Genomic DNA, 27,762 nt, shown 5'->3' with positions numbered 1-27,762 from the left:
TGAATAGCTTACAGACGAAATCGGTTAAGCGACATAGTCTACCGTTTAAACGTATTAATTGTTTGTTTGAATCTAAGTCTGAAATCCCAAACCAAATGCAATCTATTGTTAAGTAAAACCATCGGTTAAGCGCATACCGCTTAAAAGAATAAGTCGGATAATAGTATCAGGATTTGCTTCTCGTATGCATACTTTATGCATTTAATCGTATCTCTTAGCCATTGGTTCCCAAACTTTTTGTATTTGCATACCATTTAGCAGTTTCATACAGTGCTCACGTACCACCTATGCTACAATCAGAAAATCTCAAAAATATATGTACAATAAGAGGCAAGAAAGTTTAACAAAATTTGAGCACAGCGCTTTAAGACTAAACGATTTTAATATTAGACTACATATAGTAAGCTATTGACTTGTTGGAGCAGTAGACCAATAAATAGGGTGCACTACTACTGCTACTATCAGTTGCAACATTGAAAACCAATTTAGGTCAAAGGTTCTCAAACTGTGCATCACCATGTTCTCGGTGCATAGTTTTAATTTTTCAAGGGTGTCACACAATGATTCCGCTTCGTATCTAAACTCAATTGCATAATAAAGCGCTCACAGATATTGTTATACCCTGACATGTGCATGAGAACTCATCATTGCATAACTGTAGCAATTGCTTATGGCTTAACATTCACATAACGCATTTCTAAATTCATTTCGATGCGCAACAAATAAAGGCTAGTGACACAAATAAATAAAAATGACTGAAATTCCTATTGGTGAGTGCGCAAGTCCAACAAAATTTTTCACAAACGTTGCAACAAAAAAAGTTTTGGAGCCACTGACCTAAATGTTGCACCATAAACGCTTGAATCTCTTACGAATAAAATTAATTATGACACAATAATGCACATTGAGTATTTTGAAAGTTTGTGCAAATTGTATCACTTTATATTAACTGCTGTCAATTGTGGACGTCCATGTGTCAACTCAAGTGAATTTCTCGAGTACTATCTGAAAGACCTTTGCATACCACTAGTGGTATGCGTACCATAGTTTGGAAACCACTGCCCTAAGTTTGCATAATTTTCTGCAATGTTCAAAGGCAAAATGAAGCAAAGGTGAGACAGATGCATGCGATCAAAACAAAGACAAGTGTCTGTAATCCCAGGCCATAATCTTATGTCACTAGACATCGCACTGCAAACAACCAATTTTCGTACAGCTGGGCTTCATTGAAACAGAAGAGCAGACAAAAGTTAATAAAAGTTTAGACAAAAGTTTTAAATAATTTAAATATATTTCAATCTATAGTTGGATGCTACACCTAATATTAAAAGTATCTTTAATTACATTTGTATATGAAATACATTGTAAAAAAGATATATATACATAGCATATAGCGTAAAATGTAACAGAAATGATGCCAATGATTGAGATAACAATTGAGATTACAAATGCATATTGCATAAGTTATATGATATGCTTTGCCTAATGCCTATTGCCTAGTTTGTGTTGGCGTTTATTGCAGAGTCTGTAATTAGTATATGTCTAAAAGTAACTTATAAGTTAAAAACGAAATCATGTTGTAGAAGGTTTTGTGGACTGTTATGAGATGGCACTTCGTGGCTTGGATGCTGAATTTTTGTTTGCTCTACGAACTTCAGGAGAGAAAAGAAATGAAAGGGTAAGTTTTCTATTGATATGAAAAGTTTGTTGTAAGAAAGGGCTGTTTGTTGTGTCAATATACAGTATTTGTAAGCATTATTACAGCCATTTGTCTCAAACATAGGTGTTACGTTTCAATTTTTGTGATATTGTAACATCACTGATTTTATTTTCTTAGTTGTAACTTACTTTATTTGAAGCAGTTAAAACATGAAAACTTTTCTGCAGCCATGCTTATCTAGCTTATGTGTCACTGACATTGAGCAGCTTTTTAATGGTATTAACACTTTATTTTTTATGTTGTCACATTAAAAATGAAAAAAAGTATATATCTTTATTTTAGAATTATGAAATCCCTTGATAAGCAGAATTCTTTTCTAACAATATTTTTTTTTTGTGATTGGTTCTTAGCAATTGTATGAGGTTTAACAATCGTATGCAAAAAAAGTTTGGAAATGGTATCCACCGGCACTGCTTTATTACATTTTGACTAAATTAATATTTTTAAAGAAACAAACTTTCATGACAACTGAAACATTTAGGAAATAAGCATTTCATGGTAATTTGAAACAAGCATTTTTTTTTCTTTTCCTGCTCAGTGTTCACTTAACGTAAATCTTCAACTACCAAGTGTAAGACTGGATACAACAAAAACAATAATTTTGGTAGGCTAACTAACTTGGCAATAACAAGCTATTTTCAAACATCGTTTTTGTAGGAACTAGATGTCATCTATTCAAGATTATACAATTTGGAGGCTCTTTCGGATGTGCAAGAGCCTCGATTGCGTGAGCTTTGTCATATAGTACGATATGAATCATATCAAGCTAATGAAATTATGTACAGGTACATGAACCACAACATTTACTTTTATATTATAGTATTTGTAAATCGTAAGTTTTATTGCCTCAATGCCTCAATAGTAGTTTTGGTGGTGGACTTAATACGGATAGTGGGATACCCTATGTTTTAACATAGGGTATATATATAATATATACTATTTATAAAAAAAAACAATTGGAAGTGCTTGTCTGATGTATTTAAATTGATTTTATGCTAATTGAAAATTGTGCAGTGGTGGGTATATATATATACAATTTTATTTTTCATGACTCATAAGGTTCACTCTTACACCGCTCTGCCGTTATTTAAGTTTCTTGTTTATATATTGATGACATTACACTCTTTTTTCTAGTTTCAAAATTTGTGCGCAATAATTTTTGTTTGGAAGTTGAATTTCATTTTGCATGTTTGGTTGGTTTATAGCAACATGGTCCTGTGTTTTTGCCATGCTAGACAGGTAGTCACTACCTGGTCTAGCCCCGTGAAGAAGTCAGTCGCGTTGATTGACAAAACGTTGGAATAATAGCAGATTATCGCCTCATTCATCTTGTGGTAGTTCAGCTTAGTTTGTACCAGATTTGTTTTGCATTTAGGAAAGATGATCTATGTCGATGCTGGTACATTCTTATGTCTGGATCGGTATTCATCCAAGGTTCGATGTTCTTACCATACAACTGGTAAGTCGTTTCGTGGGAAGCTTAAGAATGCTTGTTTGACAATTCATCGTCAAGAACTGGCAGGCAAAAAAACTTGTTAGTCATGCAATATACTTGACAAAGCTAAATGGAAACCAAAGGAAGTTGTTAACGTTAAGTTATAGTTTTTACCTTTGTAGCTTAGTTATACACTAGAAGTCAACTCATTTACAAGCCTGGCTTCAAGGAGTTAGTGTTACTGTTAGCTTCCATGCCTTCAACAATGATAGGCCTGTTTAATGTTTTTAAGTGTTTAAACGCCAACATTCAATGGGGCAGCTTCAATCTTTTTTTATTTCACAACACAAGAAACATGATGATAGAGCACTATTTCTCTAAGGGATCATATTCGGCTGTAATTACGCTTCTTCCTGACTTTCTAGAAAAATAAGTGTTTTTCAAGGTAAAAAAACTATTATTACCCACAGTCCCACATTGAAAACACTTTGTATGACTTGTTTGCACTTGGTCTTGAATTGGTTCGACTTGAAACGAAATGCATGCATTTGTGTTTTCTTTATTATATATATATCGTACTGCACTTGCATCTGTGTGATTTGTTTTTTATTTAAAAAATAGTTTCTTATTTATCAATTAAACTCAGAAAAGTCAATACACTACAATACAAGTTTATCGAATGAGATTGAGAGAACCATTTTAAATGGAAGCTAATCTATCTACTATCAACAATTAATGAAAATTCTGATTGCATTAGAATTGACAAAATAGACTTTTTTATTTATTACAAATTGTTTTTACTTTTTTGTCTCACAGTTCTCTTTTTGTTAGGTTCAAACAGTGCAGACTGCAGAGTCAAACAAGGCAAATGCATATTTTCACTTTTTATTATATATTATAATTGTTTGAAGGCATCTTGTATTGTTCTGTGTGCGACTATTGAAACAAAAACTTGCGACTGTTATGTTTGGTTTGACAAGGATAAGTTTATTTGAGAAGAAATCAAACCCATTACGTTTTGTGTTAAAATAGTGTTCTTATATACACTTTTCTTGTTGCCGTTCATATCTGTCCAGTGTCAAACCGACAAACATGCCTCAACAAATGAAGTTTGCGTAGTTGCTTCGTGTTGTAATTTAAGTGACGCAGGTTTACCTTAAAATGGTCCTTCGTGTTTTAACGAAATGAGTGCCAGTGCTTCAGAATACTTGCTCATTGAAATGCGATGACGTAGGTCTGAGCGTCACTTTAATGAAGTTTCTTTAAAAGGCATTTTCGATTTCATTCAACAGCCTTTCCTTTGTTTATTTAAGTGTTAATTTGGGTATCATTACCTATCTGACTAAAATCTCTAATCTTTTTCTTGCTTGCGTGTAATCAGGTGTGTATTGTATTTGTATATATGTTTTAATTTCAAGTTAGAAGAAACTTTGAATTAACAGCGCTATGGCTCGATCTGTAGTTGTATTGTGTTTCTACTTTCCAGTTTACACAACTTTGACAGATATTTATAGTAAATAACTTATTGTTGTTGAAAACTAAACAGGTTGTACCAAAACAATTTGCGTTGTAAAAGTGTTTATCTTATTGTAAGCACAAGTGGTTTTGTTCAAACAATTTTAGCCTTAGGTATGCGCATTGTAATGTCTAAACTTGGCTTCGCAGTTTTGTGCGTGATTTTGTATTACTGCGAGCACTCTCTACTTGCAGATTGGATGTCTGTTGTGATAACGTAATGTGCTATGTTACTGTATACTGTAAAAGCTTAGCCGTGTCTAGGCGCGCAGTATTGTCGTTGAGTCAATCACATCCTATACGCAAGGTTTAACGAACTTTCCAGTCTTGTCACCAGATTTGTATCAATTTAAGTTTTACGAGACAGGAAAATACTGTAACGTAAGCTTTCCTTGTGATGAGATACTGCAATCTGCATTCAACTTAAAGAAGATCTGACTCTCTGTTATGAGACATCGGTTATTTAAAGGGCTTATTAATAGTTTGCTGTAATTAGCGTATTACGTAAATTTTCGACAGCACGTAAAAATCTGAATGCCACGTATCGACATTTAGTTGCGATACCGTCTATTACGTCATTTCTCCAAGAAAGGCGGCATTTCCTGTGCCCTCCGTCAATTAAAAGAAAAAATATGTTTTGCTTTTTAAACTAACCCTGAAAGGCTACACGCTACAGCGGAAATAGTCGTGTTCTGGTATTGCAGCATTTATTCGTAGGTGTAAAAGGTGGGCATTTTATCCGTTCTTTCAATGATGGCTTTTGCTGCCCACTTAAAGTAAGTCGATGTTGCATTACACAACGTAAATGGCTAAACGTTTCGGCTACGTACATTTATATTATCACATCTCAGTTTGTTGAAGTGCCAACGTAACTCATTCTTGTGATTGTTTTTATTATGTTTTTGCTGAAAATCATCCGTCATGGAGGGTTTTGTGATCGCCATCTCATAAACAGATGTTTTATAACAAATTTGCAACTTTGTGCTCCTTCATGCGGCCACCCAACAATGGTTCAACGACGTACAAACTAAACCTATTCTCGTGGGCATTTTTTGTTAATGTTTTGATCAGGTTTTGATATACATCCAACGATGATTAACTTGCCTTGAACGAAAAGGCTCAGACAGCAAATCAGCCGTTTTTTTACATTGATTCAACGTCTGCAGACGTTGAATCAATGTAAAAAACGACTAATTTGCTGTTTGGGAAGGTGAAAGTCTTTGTCCTCGCTTTGTATTTCACAAATCCATCAATTCCATCATGAGCTTATGTAGGCTCCTTTCTCTTTTACATTGATTCTACGTGTGATTACGAGGGCTGTCATATTACATGAGCTTGCGATTTAACGGAAGTTCAGCCATTAGAACAATTCCCACAAGCGATACCTCGCATGAATATCACCAACATAAAGTTATATCTCGTGAAAGCTAAGCAATTTATATCAATTCTAATAGGCTGGAAGCCTCGAACACATTAACTCGTTACTTCACTGATTTTACTTTGAATACTACAGTGGTGGTTAAACACTGAGGTGGTTTCTTCAGGATTTGTTCTGGCACCTTGGAAGAAGTGCAGTAGCAAGTGATAGTAATATCTGCAGTGGTTCAATGGTAATGTCAGCACTTATTTGAATCTCCGTTTCAAATCAGCGCGATAGGCTATAGAATGCTTGTTTATCGTTTCATTTGCAAAGGGAATGTATAACGGCTGTGTGTTGTACTGCTGTAGGCTTACTTGTACGAAACTTTAGTTTTTGTAGGAATTAGTATCAGAGTTTGTTTATATAAACCAGTATCAACCATGCCACTTATAGGAAAACGTGTATTATTAGAATTGAATGTCGACCTCAAAAAGAGTTTTTCAATACTAATTGTGCGCACGGACGCCAGTGATCAAAGAAATAAAAAGGTTGCAGCAACGCACTCTTGTCCCCTGTGCCGTGTCATTAAAGGTAATAAATAAATCATTCAACGAACTAAATGCAACCTTATCGGGCAAACGTCGTTTATAGGAAATTACGAAAACGGCGCAGTGGAAATGGCACGGGTTCATATGGTGATTGGGCAGTTATATTGCCTAACTATAACTAGTTTATTGCAAGCAGGCAGGGACGCGTTTGAGACGGCTAGTGGAACAAAATTAAAGGTAGCAGTTATGTTTAAAGTTTTCAAATTTTGCTCATAAACCCCTGAACTACAACTATCCTTTTCCAAAAGTAGAATACGCTAGCACTGTTGATCATCGAAAGATGTTTGCTTTGAACGTTATTGTGCATTACAGCCATGTTAATTTTCCGGAATGGTTTGTTTGTATGTCATCGTTTGTAAATAACTTGTCACATTGCAGCAAAAATAAAAATATATTTTTTGATATCAAAAGTTTGGATAACACTGAAAACAAAAGCCAACAATAAGAAACTTTGACATTCAAACTGTAAGTTTCACGTTTGTTTTTTTCTGCATATTATGTTTTATAGTTTATTAGTTTTCTACATTTGTTTATGAATTAATTCAGGTTGCTTTATGTTCGAAAGGTCAAAGCCTTGGATGCGGGGTTGACTATGCTCTAGTGGTTTATTTGGTTGCTAAATACAGTACTGTACAGAGTTTTCATTTGTATCAGTATTGAATTTAAATTTTTGTACCTTGAATGTGTTGTTGCACTGTTAAAAATTTTCAAATTTTCTGCTGTGCATGTTCACTAAAAGTTAAAAGCTAAAGTTAGGCGAGGTAAATGCATTCTCGTGAGGACAAAAATTATTCCACCGAGTGGGTAATATTACCAAAGCGAAAAAGGTAAGCTGATAATAATTAGTACACAGATTTTGATGTGAATAAATTTGCTTCTCTAGTCGGCCAAAACTACTTTTAGAAATGAGGCAAGGATTAAATGAAAAGAAAAACGGTTTACAAGAAAGCGAGTCCTCAGTAAGCAAAGTTGCCGTTTTCAACGTCTTTGGATGTTAAAGCAATGTAACAAAGCAACCTCTCCTAGCTGGGTAGAACCCTTGAGTTACAGGCTGCATGTTTGAAAGCTTGTTACGGTGTTTTATAGTCTATTCCATACAGTTAGCTTTACTAAAAGTGTCTCTGCAAGACGTTATGTGCAATGCAAGCATACTGGGACGGAAGTATTCTGCAGTAGTGTGTCTCGCCTGCTGTCTGTTTGATCTTTATAATCGTGATGTAACCACTTTCCCAACGACATGTGAGTTTTATTTTAGGCAGTTTGTAATGCTGTAGCTGGAATTGATCCTGTCCCGTGATAGCCAGTGACGAAATTAACTAAAGGAAGTTTATTGCTGTTAGTCTAACGATTGCTGCTTGCAATTTCAACGAGAAACACTTTTTTGCAATGCCTTGAAAGCAACCCAAACAATAAATATACACGTTTAACTGTAACCACAGCAATTCTTATTTTCTGAACATCGTCAGAGATAGATTTCAAAGCTCCAACTCTTTACGGGTCGTTTTCAAACCAGTCACGTTCAATAAGTGCATACTGCATTGCATGATAGAAAATTAATATAGCGTAGTATCATATATGAAACTGCTTCTTTTAAAACACTAATCGTTTGTTTAGGAGCAAAATGACAGGAACCGTTGGTTAATCTAATTCTAATAGAAAAGATAAGAAGCCTAAAATGTAGATACCAAACTCATGTTCAGCAACTGTTTCGAAACTTAAAGTGTTTTTATTTTCAGAGCTATTAAATAGCACTGAAGATGAAAACAGTTTATAGTTTCGGGAGAGGGTTTGCTTTCTTGTACTTGTTTTCCACACTGTTGCTTTTAATCGATGCGTATTTCTTGATGCGTGTGTTCAGTTAGCTAGCTGTCTTCAAGAAGTTGAAATTTATTGCATTTTTATAAATATGGTGACTGAGTATGGTATACTGGTGGGGTCTGCTACTATTCGGTGAGTCCAATTCGGTGTGTTCCTAACCTCTAACCCTAACCTCTAACCCTAAAACGGCAATGATAATTAGGCTACGGTACCCGATAATTAAAAAAAATCGATAAAATCCCCCGTTAAGAGATCGGACTCACCGAAACGGACCATTCCGATACTGGTGACGTATTATGAAAATTAGATATTATTTTGGAATTCAGGTTTTAGAATCTATTCATATTCCATTGTGGTTTAACCCACTCTAGAGTATAGGTTAGGGGGCATCAAACCCCCCTCATGAAAAAATTTCTCGTGGCAGTACCACTTCAATGTGCAGTCTGGTTATTCAGTTAACCTACAAAAGTTATAATGCTCAAAATGCTTAAAAAGCGAAACAAACTTTCTAGCCAACTCTACAGTTTACTGTTAGTACTTTATTCTAAGACCTGTAGGTCCTACAATATAATCATCAGAACAGCCTGGGATTTACAGCTTCCGAAAACGTTCGAGTTATTTGTACTGCTTTTATTATTTTGATTATGAATTCAAATACTGTATCAATGGATTTCTCATATTTGTAATTTCTAATCATAACTGCATTGTACTTTCACCCCTTTACTCAAGCTATGGAAATGGTGCACATACCTTATCAATCAAGTAATAAAGTCAGTGATGTGTTGTAAGTAAGGTTTTAAATCGTTTAACTTTTCTACCACAAATGGCGAAAACTTCTAACTACAAATGGAAGTAGTTCAAGCTTAGTTTCTGTGGAAGCAATAGTAGGGGGCGGTATGTACTTTCGTGATTTTTGTGTGTTAAAAGTGATTTTTTGCTTGATTTACCTTTAGACTTATTAAAAGATGAAAAAAATTAGGGTTTTAGGTTTTTGGCCCCCTGGGAAAAGGGCCAGGAGCCCCAATTCCAATCTGCTCTAAAATTAGGTTTGCATTCGTTGAATGTAATTTTTTGTTTGTGTGCAATGTGGTTCTTCTTCGTGGTTAATAAGATATGATAAGTCAAAAGTTCAAAGTTATGATAAATAAAGGAAATTTTTAAGTTTTTCCATGTCATTTTGAAACCATATAAAGAAAACATTTGGTTTGAACACGACAAAATCACGAAACCTATTTTTCTGACACAACGCCGCACACTACAATGCCAAAGTGTAAACTGTGAAGTGTCTGCTTTTGGCAGCTCTCAGCTTGTTCCATCATGCCTTTAGCTACCAATTTGTTTCAACTAGCGCTTCACACGCAGTCTATGTAGGTGCCTCTGCTGGCTTGTACATTAGTTTTGTAGACACCACATTGCTGAACGGTTTAACAACGGAAGCAGTATCACGATTACTTGAGTGTAAATAAACCGGGACAAGCGTTTCAGCTCGTTCAGTGACGCGACGTTTGTCCTGTCGGTCGTGCATTTTCTCATACAATTAAATTTAACTTCCCAACTTATGAGCTATACAACACGTTGATGAAACGTCTGTACATGTCACAATTTGATAATATGACTGTTGTTCGTTTTGATATCCCATCTTTAATTATTTTTTTGTATGAGTATCAGAATATTTTTTGCAGTGACTTCATCTTTTCAAAAATTTTATAGTTTATGTAGTTTCACGTGTAACAAGCTCAGGTTCATAAGAAACCGCTTTTAACTTTTTTGCTTGTTATGATTGAGAACCCTGGAAGTCAACACGCGTGTAGTTTGATTTTGTAACGTACGTACTTTAACATCAGCTGTGCAGTGGTCCAATTAGAACAAAGTTTTTTGTTGTGCTCGTATTAAAATCGGCACTCAACTACCAATCTTTCGGTTTATCAAGCCATTTGCCATGTCGGCAAGTAAAAAATAGTTTTTGACGATTCTATATTCTGCCGCTAGGAGACACTAGAGGCACGGGCTAATAGAAAAAACCCAAACCAAATTTTGTCTCTTGCAGCGCCAGGACAATTGTGTGTTGGTCACAAGTGACGAATTACATCGATATTTATTATGCATAGTTGCATGTACGCGATATTTTTCAGCTATCAAAGTCCATTCTTTTGACATCGATTCAACGTCTGACCTCTTTCAAACGTTTGATTTCATAAATAAAACATATTTAGCCATATTACCTTACACCTTCGCTCTAGGGTTGAAATGTTGAATCTTACATTTTAGTGAAGATCCCAACCAAATTACTAAAAGTTTTTTGTAAAGGTATTTTCTATTCTGTTTTCATCGCACCTGTCACTCATTGTTATTGAAAAAAAACCGCTTTTCCATTGCGTGCTACTGCTTTGAAAGTCTTTCGAAATAGCCGGTGTCGCATTTAAGGTATCCATTGTGATGCTAAGAATTGAAGAAAATCATTCACCAGGTGTTTGTAAAAATATAAGTTAAGATTTTTCACTAATACAAGCTTTCATAGTCATAGCTTCTGTTTTCATGGTGATTGTGTTGAAAGTATCTTTCAGGAAAGAAACTTACCGTAATTATCTTTTGGTACGTTTTTCGAATTTCTACAAGGTGTGCTGAACTAATTTTTAAATAACTCTTAGCCAGTGATCGAATTTACCCAATATATTTGCTGATTAACGTTTCACTTGTGATAGGCATAGAAAGGAACCATGGCTTACTATATTACAACCATGAAAGGAACCCATTTACTCTTCAAACTCAGTTTCGGATTTTAAAAATAGAGCCATTTTTTCTGTTTTGTTTTCCGAAATATATGCATAACGGTGATGCGGTGATGTTTTATTTTTGTTATTAATCATTAAAAAAAAAAAAATTCAATCCGCTTGTTGAAAATATGCTTTCAATCACAGGGTTTCTCCTGCACATCTTGTTGAATTGCTTCATTAAAAGCAATGCGTTGTAAGATAGTTCGTTGTTGACTGCATAGCATGCATTTGACCTCATCACAAAAGCTTTATTTCAGGAGTAGTTTCTGACCATATGCTACGTTATTGATGCAGCTGAGGTTAATCACATCCCAGACAGCAAATCAACCGTCTGCAGACGTTGAATCAATGTAAAAACAGTTGATTTGCTGTCTGGGATGTTATTGATTCATATTGTGGATTGTATGTATGGGCTTGTGACCTTTTCTCAAAGTGAAAAGAGGATTTTCCTTTTCTGATTTTAGCTATATTTGTTGGTGTCATTTGTCAGCCTCTAGCTTCGATAATTGCTTTATCCAGAACTGCTTTAACATAGGCTACATCGATTTTGCCTAATTGTAATCATTTGGTTTTCTTTTCTGCATTTCAATTAACAATTTGTCTTCTTGCGTCTTAACCACTAAAGCACGTTGTTACATCCAGGCCCTGCTGTCATATTATTGTAAGGTTTACATTGCCAATCGCATTACATTTGTCTGAGTGATATTTGTGTTACAATAATATACATACATCTTGCAGTTGCAGTGATGATCACTGATAACTAATGGATTGAAAGTGTAGGTAAGCCTTTTTTACTGAGGTTTTTTTTTTGTGACATCCAAGTTAGCAAAAGCGGTTCGCTCGAGCCTTGACTTCACCGTGACAATGTCAACTCTCCTTTGATGAAGTAACTTTTGGTTGCTGCAGCTATGACTCGTTCACTAAGGACCAATCACTTCAGCTAGAAAGGTAACAACGTCTCCTTAAATTTCAATTCAATGCTTTAAAAGTTATACAGTATTAAAGTAAAACACCCCAAGTCGCCTGCGCTTTTGAGTAAGTTTCATTCTACATTGACACACTGCTCGACCTATGAAAAGATCCCAGCTTGCAAAATCGGTGTTGTTTAGAATTCAAATCTTTCAGTTTTACATGTTGAATCAATGAAAAATAGACCACCCTCTTACCAAAGGTCATCGGGTTCGTTTGCTGATTGAGCAGTTTTAGCGACGATTTGGAACTCGCTGTGACAATGGTGCGATAAGGTGTATTGTCGCTTGAACAACTGACAAACCAACTTTATTTATAGCCAGAAAGAAGCACCATTATTTTTACATCGGTTTAATATTCAATGGCATATCGATTGTTCATTTTTTTTCCAATGTCTCAATTATACCGGCAATTCGTGTGCACCGATGCATTGTGCGCTGCTTCGGGCACATTACGCTGCTAGATTCTCAGAAAGTTACCAGTCCAATTTAGCCAAACAGCTAGTCCAAAAGCAGCCCAAACTTTTGTGACCATCGTAGCACTTCCTGCATTAAGTGACAACACTGGTCTTACTACACAATATTTTTTTTTAAGTAATAGCTACATTTGTTTGGACAATCACTTTTTTAATAAGAAATGAGTGAGTTAGCGGCTAGATTTCGCAACCACATTTCAAAAGTAGGTGGTAAATTGGGCAAGCGAAGCGCAGCCCTGAGGAGCTGTCAACAGACTACTATTGGAATCAACTTCCGTATATGATGAAAACTATCAAGCTCAAATTTGGAATACTGGTGATTGTTAAAACACTTTTGTTCAAATATAGATTCAAGTTTTCCGCTGTTTCTGTTCATTGGTTTTGCCGCATTTGTGCAGTGTGAACTGTACTTTGTACAATTGCGCACATATGCAGAATTGTGGTACATATTCTTTATAGCACATTTCAAGTTTGTTGTGTTCGATTTGCAAAATACCTGAATGGAAAGAAATTAATTGGTATTTATATCTGACTGAAGTCCGGGACTTGTACGACGAACATCAGGCCTTGGTATTGTAACATCACAACAAATACGGTTACCACATCTTTGTCGTAAGGTAACTACACTTGTAATTGTGGAACATATGATACTATTTTGAATTAATGCATTTCACTACTTACGTAAACACTCAACTCTGTTCTTATATTAATCTGTTAAAAATTTCTGGCGCTAAACTCCTACCCCAGGCAAATGACCCGCTTGGAGTTGAAACAGTTGACTGATTTAAATCACGACTTTACTGGTTGTCGAGACTATGTCGCGACCCATTGCGGCATAGCATGGTGGTGGTACGATACTGACGAGGTCTGCTTAAAATCGCACTTTCAAATACCTGTGTATTCTATTGCCATGGATTATTTTGCTACTGGCTGCCATACACGAATACGTACAATGCTAATATCGTCATTGTCACTACGCCAGCCTCAATTCCATTCGCAAAAACGGCATTTCGCTCTCAATGGCATGTTGAGAACTGCTTTAAATTAACAGCGGATTGTATTTTTATGCACTGCCAAGAGTGGTGCACAGATAAAAAGATGAACCGATGGTTGCAGTGTATTTGTGACTTTTTAATTTTTTTTGGACTTGGTCTATCACAAGCTGACTTATCAAGCGACTATCACAAGCTGATGAACTCCAACTAGGGTTTGTGTCTACTTTCACGGAGTCCTCACTTGCAACAGCAGCACATGTTTTCCGAGTTCGCGGAAAGTTTACAACTTCCGAATAGCTACCGATCGTAATTTGCCCAAGGTCCTGTGAGAGTGTGAGAACCGTGGAGGTAGTCAGTCAATGAGTCACGCACGTTGCACTTCTCCTACAAAGAGGAAATTGCTTTTCACTTTCTGGCATCATTCTCTCTTTTTTAACGCGATACTATAGAGTAGAAACTATTACAACAGTAGATGAGCTCTTGACTCCTATGTTCATGATCTTAGTGTGAGGTAGGTGGTTTTAGTTAAGTATGGCAAGCTTACATTTTTTTAAACTTTAAGCAGTTTATCGACTTAGAGCAGTGTGGTCTTTTATATTTTTCATAGTTTTAATCCAGTTTGTGGCTGAATTAAATCCCATTTTATGGTGGTATTATGAAGTATTTTAAAAGTTTTCAAGCATTAGCCACAAAATTTTTGTGTCGTTTAAGCCCGTAGCATTCAGAGTGCAAGCAAAAGAACAAAGTAAATGAACATAAACGATAAAACATGCTGTTCAAGAAGCAGAATTACCGTTTGTAAGGTTTTATTTGTATGTTCTTAAACAAGTTTCACTTTCAAGGTACTTTTGTCTGACTAAAACCGTAAGCAAGGAATGCTTGGTCATACCGGATGACAGGTAAAAGTAGTCGTAAAAGTTGTTTCTGGTTGTTTTGTGTTGGCGACAAGTCAGTGATCACAGTGCCAGCACAGACTCAATCTATTGATAAGGTAGCGAATAATCTATCATATTGCACAGTATATACATTATACGGTCTAATTCTCTCATACACGATCGCTTTCCAGACAGCAAATCAGTTGTTTTTTTACATTGATACGTTAATCTAAAAAAACAACTGATTTGCTGTCGGGGTTGGCTTTTTGGACAACGTTATTTTGTCCACTTAGTCAACACTCCTGAAAAAAAATCGCTTATGGAGATTTGATACTGGCTACGTAGCTCGTTGAGAGAAAGGAAGATTGTTTTTGTCGACTTATTTACGGTCATGATGAATTGATGATGTCATAGGAAAATGATAAAATATGCGTTACTTGCGAAATTTGGAATTACCACATACCGCCGATTCATGAGATAACCACATTGTGGCTTATTCAGGGACTCGTCGCAGTTGTGCAGAACAATAACTTAAACCACCTTCCAGCAATGCTAATGTACGTCAATTCAACATCCTATACTGTACGTCAATTGATATCTGTAAATTTTATAGCAGCTTTAATTTGCCTTGATCTCACATGTTTGATTACAAAATGACGTTTAATCACAGTTTTATTAAGTGCGTTCTCGTTAAACAAGTAGTTTTGTACTTAGTGAAATCACTTAAAATCAATGGACGTAAAATTGAAAAAAAGGTGTTTGTGGAGCAAATGTGATTGCTGCTGTTGTCATTATCAGTAACTAGGCCTACCCGTGCATGTGCAAGTGCAAGCAAGATACATATGAAAGAAAAGCATTATTCAGGAACTTCAATGCAAAAATATTATTTTGGAGTATTTCTTGGTTTCTTCAGCAAGCTGAAACTATGAGAGATTGTAGCAAATGGAAGCATTGTATTATAACCAAAAGGTCTTCAGCTAAGGTTTTTACTGATATTGATTGTATAATTGCTATGACTGGAATAGAACTTTGCTAGGTGTTAAATTTTTTTGAAACAGTTTGCTTGCTGGATACATAGATAACAAAATTATGTAATGTTGTTCTGTAACAACTCTCGGTCCCAATGTGTTGCCTGCTTCTAACAAGCTATTTTTCTGACTGGAAAAAGGCTTTAAGATTTTGGTTTTACAGAGCTTGATAGTCTGTATATGTCACACGTGAATTGAATGTCACATGACACAAAATTTAATGTTACAAACTGTGCAAAAATAGTGGGATTTTTAATCTTGAACTTATTTCTGTCGTGTATGTGTACGGTTTTGTCTATCATATTTTCTTTGAAACGGCAGACCGTGCAAAATTGTGTCTTGGGAGTTTCATCAGTAGGTGAGTGAAGTAGCCGTAATTTGAATAGAACAGTACCAGTATTATGAAACCCTTGTCATTTGAAAATCAAGGTTTAATGACCTAATGCCATTAGAGGCAAACATGCTTTATCTTCTGCAATGGCTGCAGTAATTTATCAAGCCTAGAAGAATGGTTATAGCAATTATAGCATCAAAGAAATTGTGAAGAAACTTGCATGGATTTATGGAAGTACGGGTAGGGCCTCCGAGAGAAATCATGACTGGTCGGGAAACAATACTAAAAGTGGGCCCCAAAAAACATTTTTCAGCAAAAATGCAAGTAACGAATTTGTATCATGCCTTGCATCATGTGTCTTAAGCCGAACTTGGCCACTTTCCTCATCGTGAAATTGAATTCCTTTAAAGTTTCGATTTTAAACAGCGTAGCCTATATAAGTTATTTATATGAAAAAACTGCTTTCAATATGAAAATCAACAAAATCACTCGACTACACTTGCAGCAAAATTGCCATTGTTGCTCAATTTTTTCTCTTGAAAGAATTGCAGTGAAGTTATATGATGTGCATCATGTGCACATCTCATACATGGTGCCTTTGGCCACGGCCGTTGGGAGGAGAATTTAGGCCCCGTGTCAAAACGATTCTCTGGCCCCAAATAAAGACACTTCCAAAAAAATGCACCATATCCAAAGAATGCAGTAGATTGTGCAAACTCTCTGGTGTTTGGGCACTGGGCAGTGTGGGCGTGTTTTCTGATGAATTCTTTTCTGTGTGTTGTGTGGATTCCTGGAAGAGCCGCTTTTGGGTCGGTGATAACGTCTCCTCCTTTGACAAGTCTGCGTCACTGCGTCTGCGTTGGTTTCAGTCATGTTGTGAATAGAAATTGTTATAGGTGGTAACTTTCGTATAACCTACAGTAGATAGAGGAAGAATTGTAAACACACAATGCGGGCAATGAAAATAGCTCAACAAAGCAGTCAATATATTCCGAACCTTTTGCAATGCATTTACGGATCACAGAATCAAATAATAAAGATTTTGCAAGGTCTAATTTGATGCACAACATGCATAAACTGTTCAGTGTTCACTCAGTTTTGACTCGTAATGGAGCGTAAACAATTCCTACAAGTTTCTGTGTGCTAAAACCACGTTTTCAACTCGCACCCGTTGGAGATACAGGTTTACGTAACAAATTTTCAGAGCAACAAAAATATTTGGAAAAGTGTTTCGAAAGTTGCAATCAATGATTTCCTTGAGTAGATATCATGGGGTGATGCGTTCCGGTTTGCAGCTCAATTTTGCTGGGTAGCTTTCTTTCAAAAGTAGCCTACCAACTCATCCAAAATGTCATTGTTGTACAACTTGTTTAAATTTGTTCGACATGCCTGCAACTACACATCAGACATACCGTATTTATCCGTTTATAAGTCGCAAAATTTTGCACCAAATCTTGCCCAAAAAGGTTGGGGTGCGACTTATACACAAGGTTCTGATCTTCTGACAAACGAATGCTACAGATCGCGCGTTAGCGCTGCTATTAAGCGTTGTTTTTTTGCGTGCGAGGATTGCGAGCATCGCATTAACATGATCACTGCACAGCATGCATGTGAATTTTAACGCGAACATGTGCGTGTGCGGCACGCTTGATTGCAATGAGAAAAAGGCAGAGTTTGAGTTTGAAGGCTTTTAAAATTTTGATTGTTGTTTTTCAATAAAATTTGCTAAAAAAAATTTTGTACCAATATTTGAGCCAAATTTTGGGGTGCGACTTATACACGGATAAATACGGTACAAGGATATTTCCATTGGACTTCAAACTTATTGATATCTTTGAGTTTGTTGATACATTTGTGAATAAACTACCAACAGCTAGCGAATCCTTTGCAACATAGTGTAGCCTACAGTAGAATAAATTTCGTTTGTAAGATTGAGCTGGTGAAGCGGAGTTGTTGGAGCGTTTCGTCCCCAGAAAAATAAAATCTTTTTTTAATTCATAGTTCCTATAACAACGCTTGAGAGTAGCCTACTTTCCAGTTTTCTGTAACTTTGATTAGCCTACATCTTCCTTTAACTTCATTAAATTCATCAGCTTATTGTCCATTCATCGTCGTCGTGTGAGCCTCCTCTGGGGCCGAAAAACATTGCACAGTTCTTAATCGCTGCATAAATAGGTTAGTAGAGTGAAGTTGATAAATTTTTATTTTAGTAATAAAAATGGGCCCCCCTCAAAAGTGATAAAACGAAAAACTACTCGATTTTCCTTTACAATGTTATGCTAGGGGGGAAAGTAGCCCGACTTCCCCCCTCTCTCTCGGAGCCACTGAGTACGGGATGTTTAATCACTTGCCAAGAGAAGGATGCGTTATACAAAATTATATCCAAATGTTGCTCAAGCCAGGTTGCGTTATTTTCACAGTCTGATCGCAAAAATGAGCAGAAAGATTAATAAGCAAAATCTGAAACAACAAACGCCAATTATACGTTAATTAACACAACTCTCTTGAACATATCCTTATACTTTCGTCTTTTAGCCCTAACACAGCAGCCTATCTCTAGGCCCTGTGTTTGCCTACCCCTGACTTAAAAATTTGGCGGGAAACACGACCCTTTCATCAGTTGAATATCCACGATGATGTGTTTTATTCTGAATGCCTTTCAATTTCATTAAACTTTCTGAGACGTCTTTAGTCTCTGTTTTTGAAGTAAGCGGGGATTTGCAACTACAGTACTCTCAGCAGGACTTCTGCTTTTTATTGTATGACTACTGACTAGTTTAAGTAGAGCGTTTAGTGGTGCTTTTGTCATCATCCGGTTTACTTACATCAAAGGGATGAGATTTTGGTTTAATGCTGCTTTTTTGTTAGATTTTCAAATCGTTGCTGGTTGGAGAATCCATGTTCAATTTTACCCGTTGACTGTTCCGCAGAGGCTGATCTTGACAAACTGTTGTATGCGACCCTTGTTGGTGAAAATTCTGGAAATCTTTTTTTTTTTTTCTGAAGAAGCATGCCAAATAATGCAATTCACTTTAGTTTGTGAGCTCATCTCCGGTCACTTTAGCTTATCGAGTCACGTTTTTTTCGTTGAAAGTGAGCACCATAAGCGATCGGCAGTTGTATAAAACGAGACCATTCATTGTTCCTTGTGATACTTTGAGTCGTGTAATATTTGGCAAATGAAAAGTAATACAATAAAGTTTCCTTGAAAGTCTGACCCTCACCACGAGAAGGAACATAATTATGTTGAAAGTAGGTTGTAAAATTTCACTCCTACAAACGAAGCTCAGTACAACTTTATTCTATGTCTGTAATCTGTTTGGTGCATGGCCTGGTTTGGTGACATTGATATTCACGCGCAAATGGAGAGAGCTTGTAATGATTAACCTAACACAATTGCGCTCATCTTTAAAAACTTCAAAAAAGACTAGATTCTTGTATGTAATGTTGCGGCCATTTTTTATCAGTGGGTCACTAGCTACGCTATCAAGAATCATTATTTTGCAAACGCCTTCTCTGTGGACAGGAATTTGATGGAAAACACCATCTGCTATTGCATTGTCCAGCTAAGCCGCTTATAGTGCGTGTGAAGGTGCTTACGCGTGTTCCTGATAGTAGCGCGTAGTCGCTAATGGTTGAACTGGCCTGCAAATCGTAAAGGGACTGATTATAAAGTTGCTACCCACAACCCAGACAGAAAAATCCGTCATTGTTACATAGATTCAGCGTCTGCAGACATTGAATCTATGTAAAATTAATGGATTTCGCTGTCTGGGTAGACGATAGAATGATGTTATCATCTAAACCAGAAGAATTTAGTTTGCTAAAGACAAGTTTTTGTCGATTTTCATAGAATGATTGTTTTCAAACGTCAAATAATGTTTAATCATTGAATTTACTCTCATGCTGTACAAAGTTGCGTTCAGATTCGTTTCACTTGTCATGCACAAAAGTTTGGTATTGAATTTCGTATCCACTGACTGTATCATTTTGAAGGTCACGTCCATTTACAGTGAAAAAAAAAAGAGTAATGTTTTGCCCTAGATTCTTCATTCAGTCGCTGCCATTAGAAATGTTTACAATGCCCCCAGGCGTTGCTGGTAGTAACTGAGAGTTTTACTCAACTATTTCTTGTGTTTAGAATCTCGTCAGCCACTTAATAACGCTATAGACTTGCAACATAATGGGCGAAGATTTTTAGTGTCTTTAATTGAGTTTGTGAATATTGTTCACTCTTCAGGCAGTTCCTTCATAATTGTGTTTTACCTTAAGACAGCCTTTATAGCTATTGTTGCATCAGAATAATTCGCATCTCCAGCGATTGAGGAGTAAAGCGGAAGTTATCGTTGAGTGGGTGACTCTATTTGACAGAAATGAAAAATGTCTCGCACAAATCGCATTGTGTTATCAGACTGATGAAACGAATATGCTAGTTGTTAGTGGTGTACATATCAGTAGGGGAGGGGGAGTTAATTTATGATATCAACTTTAGCCCTGATTTTATGATACTACAGTACATTCTAAATCTAAGACCTCTTCCTCTAGAAAATTATTTTTTAAATTTTCGTCAAAAAACCTCTCCCCCTACTCTGAAGTGAAAATTACTTTTCGCGTAAAATTGCCTGGTATTGCATTGATGTCACTTTTTGTTAATGGCATTTAAAGTTCAAATATTATTTGATACTGTACCAAAACCCGTTAATAATGTAACAAGACGGTCGCAAACAGTTTTTCTGGTCTTGGTTTATCGTAAAACATGGAAAAGTGATCATTTCTATTTGTGCGCATGACTACGCGTATACGCAAAAGCGCACCGAAAATACAGGTATTATGTATTGAAGAAATAGAGAATAGGCTACCATTAAATTGATCCATTAGTTTTGTACAGTTTTTGCTGCACAAGTATGACTTTTTAAGTACACCTATCATTCTTATAAAAGTGAAACTTTAAACTTGATAAAATAGATATGTAGTCACCGACAAAGCTACACTTGTGTGGCGAAAGCTTTGTAATACACTTTTATTTATAAATTTATTGCGGTAGCCTACTCTTTGCTTCTTTGATTAGTATTGATCGCAGTACCCAGCCATTTGGATCATTGGTAAATTCAAAAGAAGATTGAAAACTTCATTCACGAAGTTTTATTTTCGAATTTTGTATTGAGCCGGCCAAACTAACAAATAAAATAAGTATAACCATATCCACTGAAAATCCATTTCGAAAATTTCACAGGCTTTTTGCTCTTTTGTATAGTGCATGAATATTGAATATTCCTGTAGGCTTATACAGCATAATTTTTGTGCGCATAGGCTACTTGTAAAAATCTACTCCAGATTAAAGTCCCTGACGATGGCAATATTTATAATAGGCTTAGCCTAAGCAACCTTTTTTTCACGATGGAAATAGCCTAGTTTGGGACTGTAAATAAGGAGGGGGCATGGGTCGAAATTTCCTCTTGTATTCTAAAACCAGGGCTAAAGTTGGATTTGAAAAATAAAGGCCGATTACCCCCTGGCCCCTAATATTAGTAGCTAGTACCATTACCAAATTTGAAAACAAGCAACAAATCAAATGTAAAAAAACTTTAGTATTAAAAAAAATTACTAATAGAAAAAGCTGGTTTGAATGTCAAAAATTCTGATATATTTGGGATCTGACTGAGTACAAATATCTCATATTTACTGTGATAGTTAGCAGTGTTCATGCACCTTTGTTCTTGCTGTTGTCAAACCAAAGTGGAGATGAGTCTCGCAAAGGTAGTTACAATGGGTTTCCTGTGTTTCTTTAACGTTGTACCATGAAGTTTTATAATAAATAATGCAAGAATGCTTTTTGTTTTGTATTTGTTTAAAAATGGAAGTTGTCAGAAAACTTGAGATTTTCCGTCTGGACTTTTGTTTTCTAAAGTATCAAACAAAACTGTCATCTGTTCCTAAGACTTTTGTCGGAAGCAATTGGAGTTAGGACCTGATCAATCAACACTGCTGTATGGTCCGTAGCCTATCTACATGTTTATATGTTCACTAATTCTTGTAATGTTTACACAGTTATCAAGAAAGCATCATGACTGGTTTTATTAATTGACTCTTTGATACCAATTCGAGAGAAAATTTGAAAAAGGCTGAGACGTCACACGTTTCATGCATCACATAGCTTGAAAAATCTCAATATGTGCTGGGTCGGTGCGGAATATGAACCACTTTGAAAATCATTGTTTTCTGCCATCAAAAGCTATGACTGAGGCGGATTAGGAAAGTAGATAGCTGAGGTTAGCGGTAGTTGTAGTGTATTCAATTTTTCGTCGTTCAGCAAAGTAAATATTACTTTCATCATCATAGATAAACCACAGTATTTGACATTTTGAAAGTGAGAAATAATATAATATCTATGCACAGGAAAGGTTTTGTACTGATCTCGATAAGGCAGCCACCTCAGAAAAGCGTCAACGGACTATTGTTATGCTGCTGGCATGAAGTTATTTCATTTAAATCTGATTTTTCAATGACTTGAAGCGACATGCTGCCCTCATCATTTTCTGAATTTGCTAAGTTTGGTAAAAGAAGGTCTTATTCCGTTAGCGACGCGGAACAACTAAGGTGTGTAGATTGCTTGAAAACCATGCACGACTTTTATGTTTATGTTGACAAGATGTCATCAAATTATTTTGTCATTGATTCTGCTATAGTATTGAAGTTTTTGGAGGTCAGTTGCTTTCTCAAAAGATACCAAAGAGAAAGGGAGATTTAGAACTGCACTGACTGTCCGAAAGCGCTTTGAAGACACTGGTGTTCCATGTTTGGAAGTTTATCAGTAAACTGAGTCGCCCGAAACAGCGAAATGGTGACAGTTGCTACAAGGTAGCCTACTGGTTATTTTCGACCAATATCAGTTGTTAATTTTACGACAGAAAATGTAAGTTTTTGTCAGGTGAGGGCGATTGCTGTGACACTTTTTGACCTGAATTTTACAGCAACCGTGGTTAATTACAACCTCCAGTAGTATAGTTGTACAATTTGTCAGAGCTACTTCCATATTATTAATGCGATTTATTGAAAGCTGACGGTATTCGCATTCGTAACGCAATGTTGGTTTTGTTGTAACTTTGTATTGGTGGGTTATACCAACACCACTTGCCACTTGTTTGAAAAGTTAAGACTGGATGGTTGTGGACATATCGATCGCACTGATGTGTATAGTCTGATGCTCAGCGGACTAATGTTCAAACGGTTTTCGATGATTTCATTTTTCACAGAATGAACCACTCGTTACGGTTAAACAAAGCAGCTTCTAGTGATGACTTGTCCTTTGTGTCAATGCTATGATTTTGGGCAGATTAAAAGTCATTAGGCGTTCAATCAATATGCCAACAGACTTTCATCACGGAAGATGTTGTTACCAGCGCATTTTCTTGATCAGAAAAACTTCTCAGCTTACCAATTAGATTTTTTTCATTGATTCAACGTCTGCAGGCGTTGTATCAACATAAAAAAGACTGATTTACTGGCTTGATTGCTATTACCATCAGTTGTGAGGGAAAGCCCCATTTAATGCTTCTGAAAAACATAATCTTTGCTGAGGTTTTTGTAACGTTGAGGCTTTTGTTGGATTGTTTAGGGATGCTCATATTTATGCGTGTTGATCAATGCACATTAAATTGTTGGTATCATGAACAGTTTGAACACGCCTAATAAAAGCTTGATCACGTATGTTAGTGGAACACTTGCTAATCAATTGAGTTGTCTAGTTATCGCAGTGACTAATATTCTGCCTTGTCTCATCAGCCCAACGTGAAATATTAAATGCAATAAAACACGTTTTGTGAAGTGAGACAATCAGGGATTCATAGGGAGACAACGTTGGCTCAGAACCAGTAATTGTACTATACTGCATATACCCTAAACGTTTTTAGGTGACTTTTTTTCAAATGACCATTTACAAATTGAAAATTTAACTCTGGTCATTTGAGTCAGAGCTTTTCAAACGTTTTTGGCATTGCATTTATAAGTTCCTTTCGAAAATATCAGGCATTACTTTTATGATCACAAACGTTTTTAAAATTGTATGTTGAATTTCAAGAAATAATTAACCTTTCTGTGAAACTGGTTGTCTACCCAACATGGTGCTTCCACACAGTATGGTATTTCGTGCTTGCGCTGACAGACGCAAGGGTACAAATTAGCTGAATTAAACCATTTTCATTGATCTTTGCCTTGTGAAGTTCTGGTGTCACTTGCAGCAAGGCAAAATTGACTTGTAAGACTCCTTGGTTAATTTTGTTTTTACCGCTTGAACATTCATTTTCATATGCCTACTTTTTTTGTTGTGCAACCCCTTTTCTTTGTTTTTGTTTTACTTATTAGTCAACTATGTTTGAGCTGCTGCTGAAATCATTTTGACATATCAAAGTTTAACATTATTATCTCTATTTACAGTTTTGGTAAGCAAATCCCTGGTACAAAACGTAGAGGTTGTCAATGTGTGGTCTTGGAAGCTTCGGAAATGATTGCTGTGAGTATTTGCAGTATTTTTATACTACTTCGTTTATTGACTGACAAAGCCTAGATGCAACTTAAGTGTTTTTAACGTGGTTACGATCACGACTGCGATTTGGCGTTGCTTTCTGTGCCACTGCCACCTATTCATTGTTCTACTTTAAGTCTTGTTTGCATAAAGTTGTCTCTGTTTTGAACTTTAAAAAGAGATGTATTTGAATGATTAATTGTGATATCAGAACAGGCTCATATTTACATTTTTGTTGCCAGAACACGATTATGTAGATCACGATTCGGTGACGTAAGCTAGTTTTTACTTCTCATTAAAAAACTATCAAGTCGCATGCATTGCTGCGGTAGCGAGCCTCGCACAGGATGAAACAATACGTCACAGTGTCTGCACTAATCTCTACGAGGTGATTAAGGAGGAATGCATCTGCAATTTCGTGCCACTCAAAGTCCTTTATCGTCAGATGGGTTATTTAGATTAGGATTGAAGGGTTATCGTGTGTCTTCTATATTTATCTTTTTCAATCTCACAGCGCGTGATTAGTGTCGCTAGTATATAGCAGTTCTATTGATTTTGATAACAGGCTAACAAGTCTTTGTCGTTTTGGCCTTCACCCTACCTCACTACCTTGTCGCGTCTTTTTCTAGTTTGAGAAATTTGAATCTCGTTGAATGTCAATGGACTTAATGACAATTACCAATTACTGAATTTTTTTACACTACGCTGACTAGTGACTACAGTACTTAATGTTACCACTGAAATCGTTTCAATTACACTTTTAGATCCAGTGCATCACCACATTCTACAAAAGGGGTTTAATAATACACATTAGCTCTTTAAGTTAACGGTTGCCCACAGCCCCACATTGACAAACATGACTGAACCTTGTCAAAAAAGTTATCCTTTTTTTGATTTTTTTTTTTATAAAAAAAAGTCAAATGAAATGTCATTTGCTATGCACACCACAATTTTAACATTAGTGATGTAAGGCACCTGCAGTGCACTGTTATGGACAAGGGCTACGTGTTTGTAGCTCAAGCTAAGAAACAAATGCTGTTAAAAGTTTCGGTTCCCATTAAAAATGCCTGGTTTGATTTGAAGCTCCGGCTCCCGGCCTTTGTTTTTCGTCGTTTTCTTCAGCACACCTTCAGCTTTCAAGGTTCAAACACTGGCCAGGAAAGAGATTTGTCTGGGAATTTTCATGGATACAATCTAATTACGATTGATGTATCATTTGCTGTGATTGTTTGAACGTTTACTGCGATTCGTTGCAACTAAATTTTCTGTTGCGGAATGTACTTGAGTTTTATTTTGTTACTCGATTTTTTTTCAGTTGAATCTCTTTTGCTATTACAGAAGGTCACTGATCTATATTTCATTTTCTCAGTTTCATGGCTTTTAGCTTTGCTAAAAAGTTCCGTTCTCTTTACAGAATGGTATTTACCATAGAAGTTAGCTTTCGTATCATTTTTACTGTTTTTAGCTAAAGAGTAAAAATGTATGAGAGATCTTTTCATTTTTTTGCAAAAGAATTCATTGATTCAAAGCCTACAAGAAAATGGCTGTACCAAGATCAGGCTGCAAAAAGCAGCAAGATTGCAACCTCTTAAGCGCTTGCAGCTCCACTGCTCCAGCCCTTTTTCTCATAATTTTGAATGGAAAGCTCTTCGAAATTTTATCGAAACAAGAGTCTAATTTACTTGCTGTTTTCCGCAGATTGACTACCCAGACATGCCGCTGTACACCGGTAGCATCACCACTCGCCCTCACGCTCTTCGTCACAGCACCACCAACTCGAGCTCTCAAAGCACACTTGATAGTGTACTTGAGGCTAACTCTTCGTCATCTGAGGTTTGTGATTAGTGGCTTGTCGTGGTGTTTGAGACTTCATCGTGTACGTTCACGGCTTTGTTTATAAAGGCTCTAAATTAGTGCAAACAGCAAAAGTGGGTCACCTTTAAAATGCGTTGTATTTCACACGATTAACTAAAACCATCGCTTTTTTGTCCTGTCATAGTTGAAAAGAAAAGCTGATTGCTTTTTTTTTATAAATATCCGCTCTGGCATCATTGTAATATGAAATATATCTGCATCTAACACTACATTGTTAATGAGCACAGCTGAATTTCTTTTTCGCGACACGTTTCCAGTTTTGGTGTGGTACTAGTTTTCCGTTTTCGTCCGTTTGCTTTTTCAAATTCGTATAATTTTTTAGTGTCTACTATGTAATTGGCGAGTAATCTGGTTCCTTATAATTGTCACATGCTCCGAATAGGTTGAAGAATTCACTATAATTATGATCATCTGCGCTTATAACGATGCAAGAACGAACAAGGATGTAATTATCTTGTTACATTGCCATATCAGGGATCCCCCAGGCATCGGTTTCGAGACAGCAGCTTACAAAAGTCTAACACTGGCCAGGGTTTTATTATGGGAGACTATGAATCCCAATCAAGCTTGTCTAAAGACATGGTACGTTGGCAACATTTTTTGAAGCTTGCTTTGTTTATGTTTATTAATTGTTACTTGCTGTGTTTTGAAGTGTAAGTTGCAATGTTTTGTTAGGTTCCAGGATACGAATTGGTTTTGAAACTTTTAAGCCAATTCCGCCACCACTTTCAGATATAAGAAGATGTGCAAATAATCACCGCTGTCGTCACTTGCAATTATTATAAACAACTCATTTCAATGGTAGCGTGAAAGATATGCCATTCAGATCATATTTTATTCAGGACGACGATGATTATGCGGAGCAGTTCTTGGATGAAGATGACTCCATTTCACTCCATTCCACTTCGTCCATCGTTATAAAAGATCTGGTCATTGACGTCCTCAAAAAAGACATCGGCGATAGAAACGATGAAGATCTAGGTGAGCCAGGGTTGCCAGAACAGTAAGAATTACTACTATTTTTTGTTGACAAATTAAGTTTAAATATAGTTGCAATGCGAATTTCACAGCAACAATTGAGGGAAAGCGATTTTTGCTTGATTTTTCTTTTTGCAAGTATTTACAACAAATGTGCATAGATGATCGTGTTTTCCATTTATTTACACAGTTACACTTTTATTCATGCGGTGGTCTATGTCCTTTCGCCAAAACGCAAAGCAGGCTTACCTTGCTTTTCAACCTCCTTTTTAAGACTGTGGATCTGAACTGACGTTGCTTTTCAATGCTAGTTTTTAACTTTAGTCTTAAGTATTAAAGAATTCCTATGTCTTAATTTAGCCCACAATAAAAGAGGTCTGACTTATGTATTGAAGGCAAGTGTACTCATTTTAGGCGTTCAAAGCAAGGTTGGAACTGCATTATTCCAACTTTGTGCTATTTTCATTCTTCCATTTTTGTCT

General features: G+C 36.2%; 1 protein-coding gene across 2 annotated transcripts in view; it reads left to right on the top strand.

Annotated features, from left to right (window-relative positions):
* Window positions 1-1,571: 1,571 nt before the first annotated feature.
* Window positions 1,572-27,762, top strand: part of LOC145777146 (rap guanine nucleotide exchange factor 6-like) — a 46,633-nt gene continuing 20,442 nt past the window's right edge. For both annotated transcript variants that reach the window (XM_082588450.1, XM_082588449.1), the window contains exons 1-7: window positions 1,572-1,678; window positions 2,378-2,505; window positions 3,096-3,179; window positions 24,340-24,415; window positions 26,126-26,260; window positions 26,777-26,884; window positions 27,145-27,283. In XM_082588450.1, the coding sequence (XP_082444576.1) occupies window positions 1,607-1,678; window positions 2,378-2,505; window positions 3,096-3,179; window positions 24,340-24,415; window positions 26,126-26,260; window positions 26,777-26,884; window positions 27,145-27,283 (742 nt within the window). In that variant the 5' untranslated portion in view covers window positions 1,572-1,606. The remainder of the gene's footprint in view (window positions 1,679-2,377; window positions 2,506-3,095; window positions 3,180-24,339; window positions 24,416-26,125; window positions 26,261-26,776; window positions 26,885-27,144; window positions 27,284-27,762) is intronic.

This window comes from Aplidium turbinatum, chromosome 9 (assembly GCF_918807975.1).
Source record: "Aplidium turbinatum chromosome 9, kaAplTurb1.1, whole genome shotgun sequence".
NCBI lineage: Eukaryota > Metazoa > Chordata > Ascidiacea > Aplousobranchia > Polyclinidae > Aplidium > Aplidium turbinatum.
This window is presented reverse-complemented; position numbering and strand designations above follow the sequence as displayed.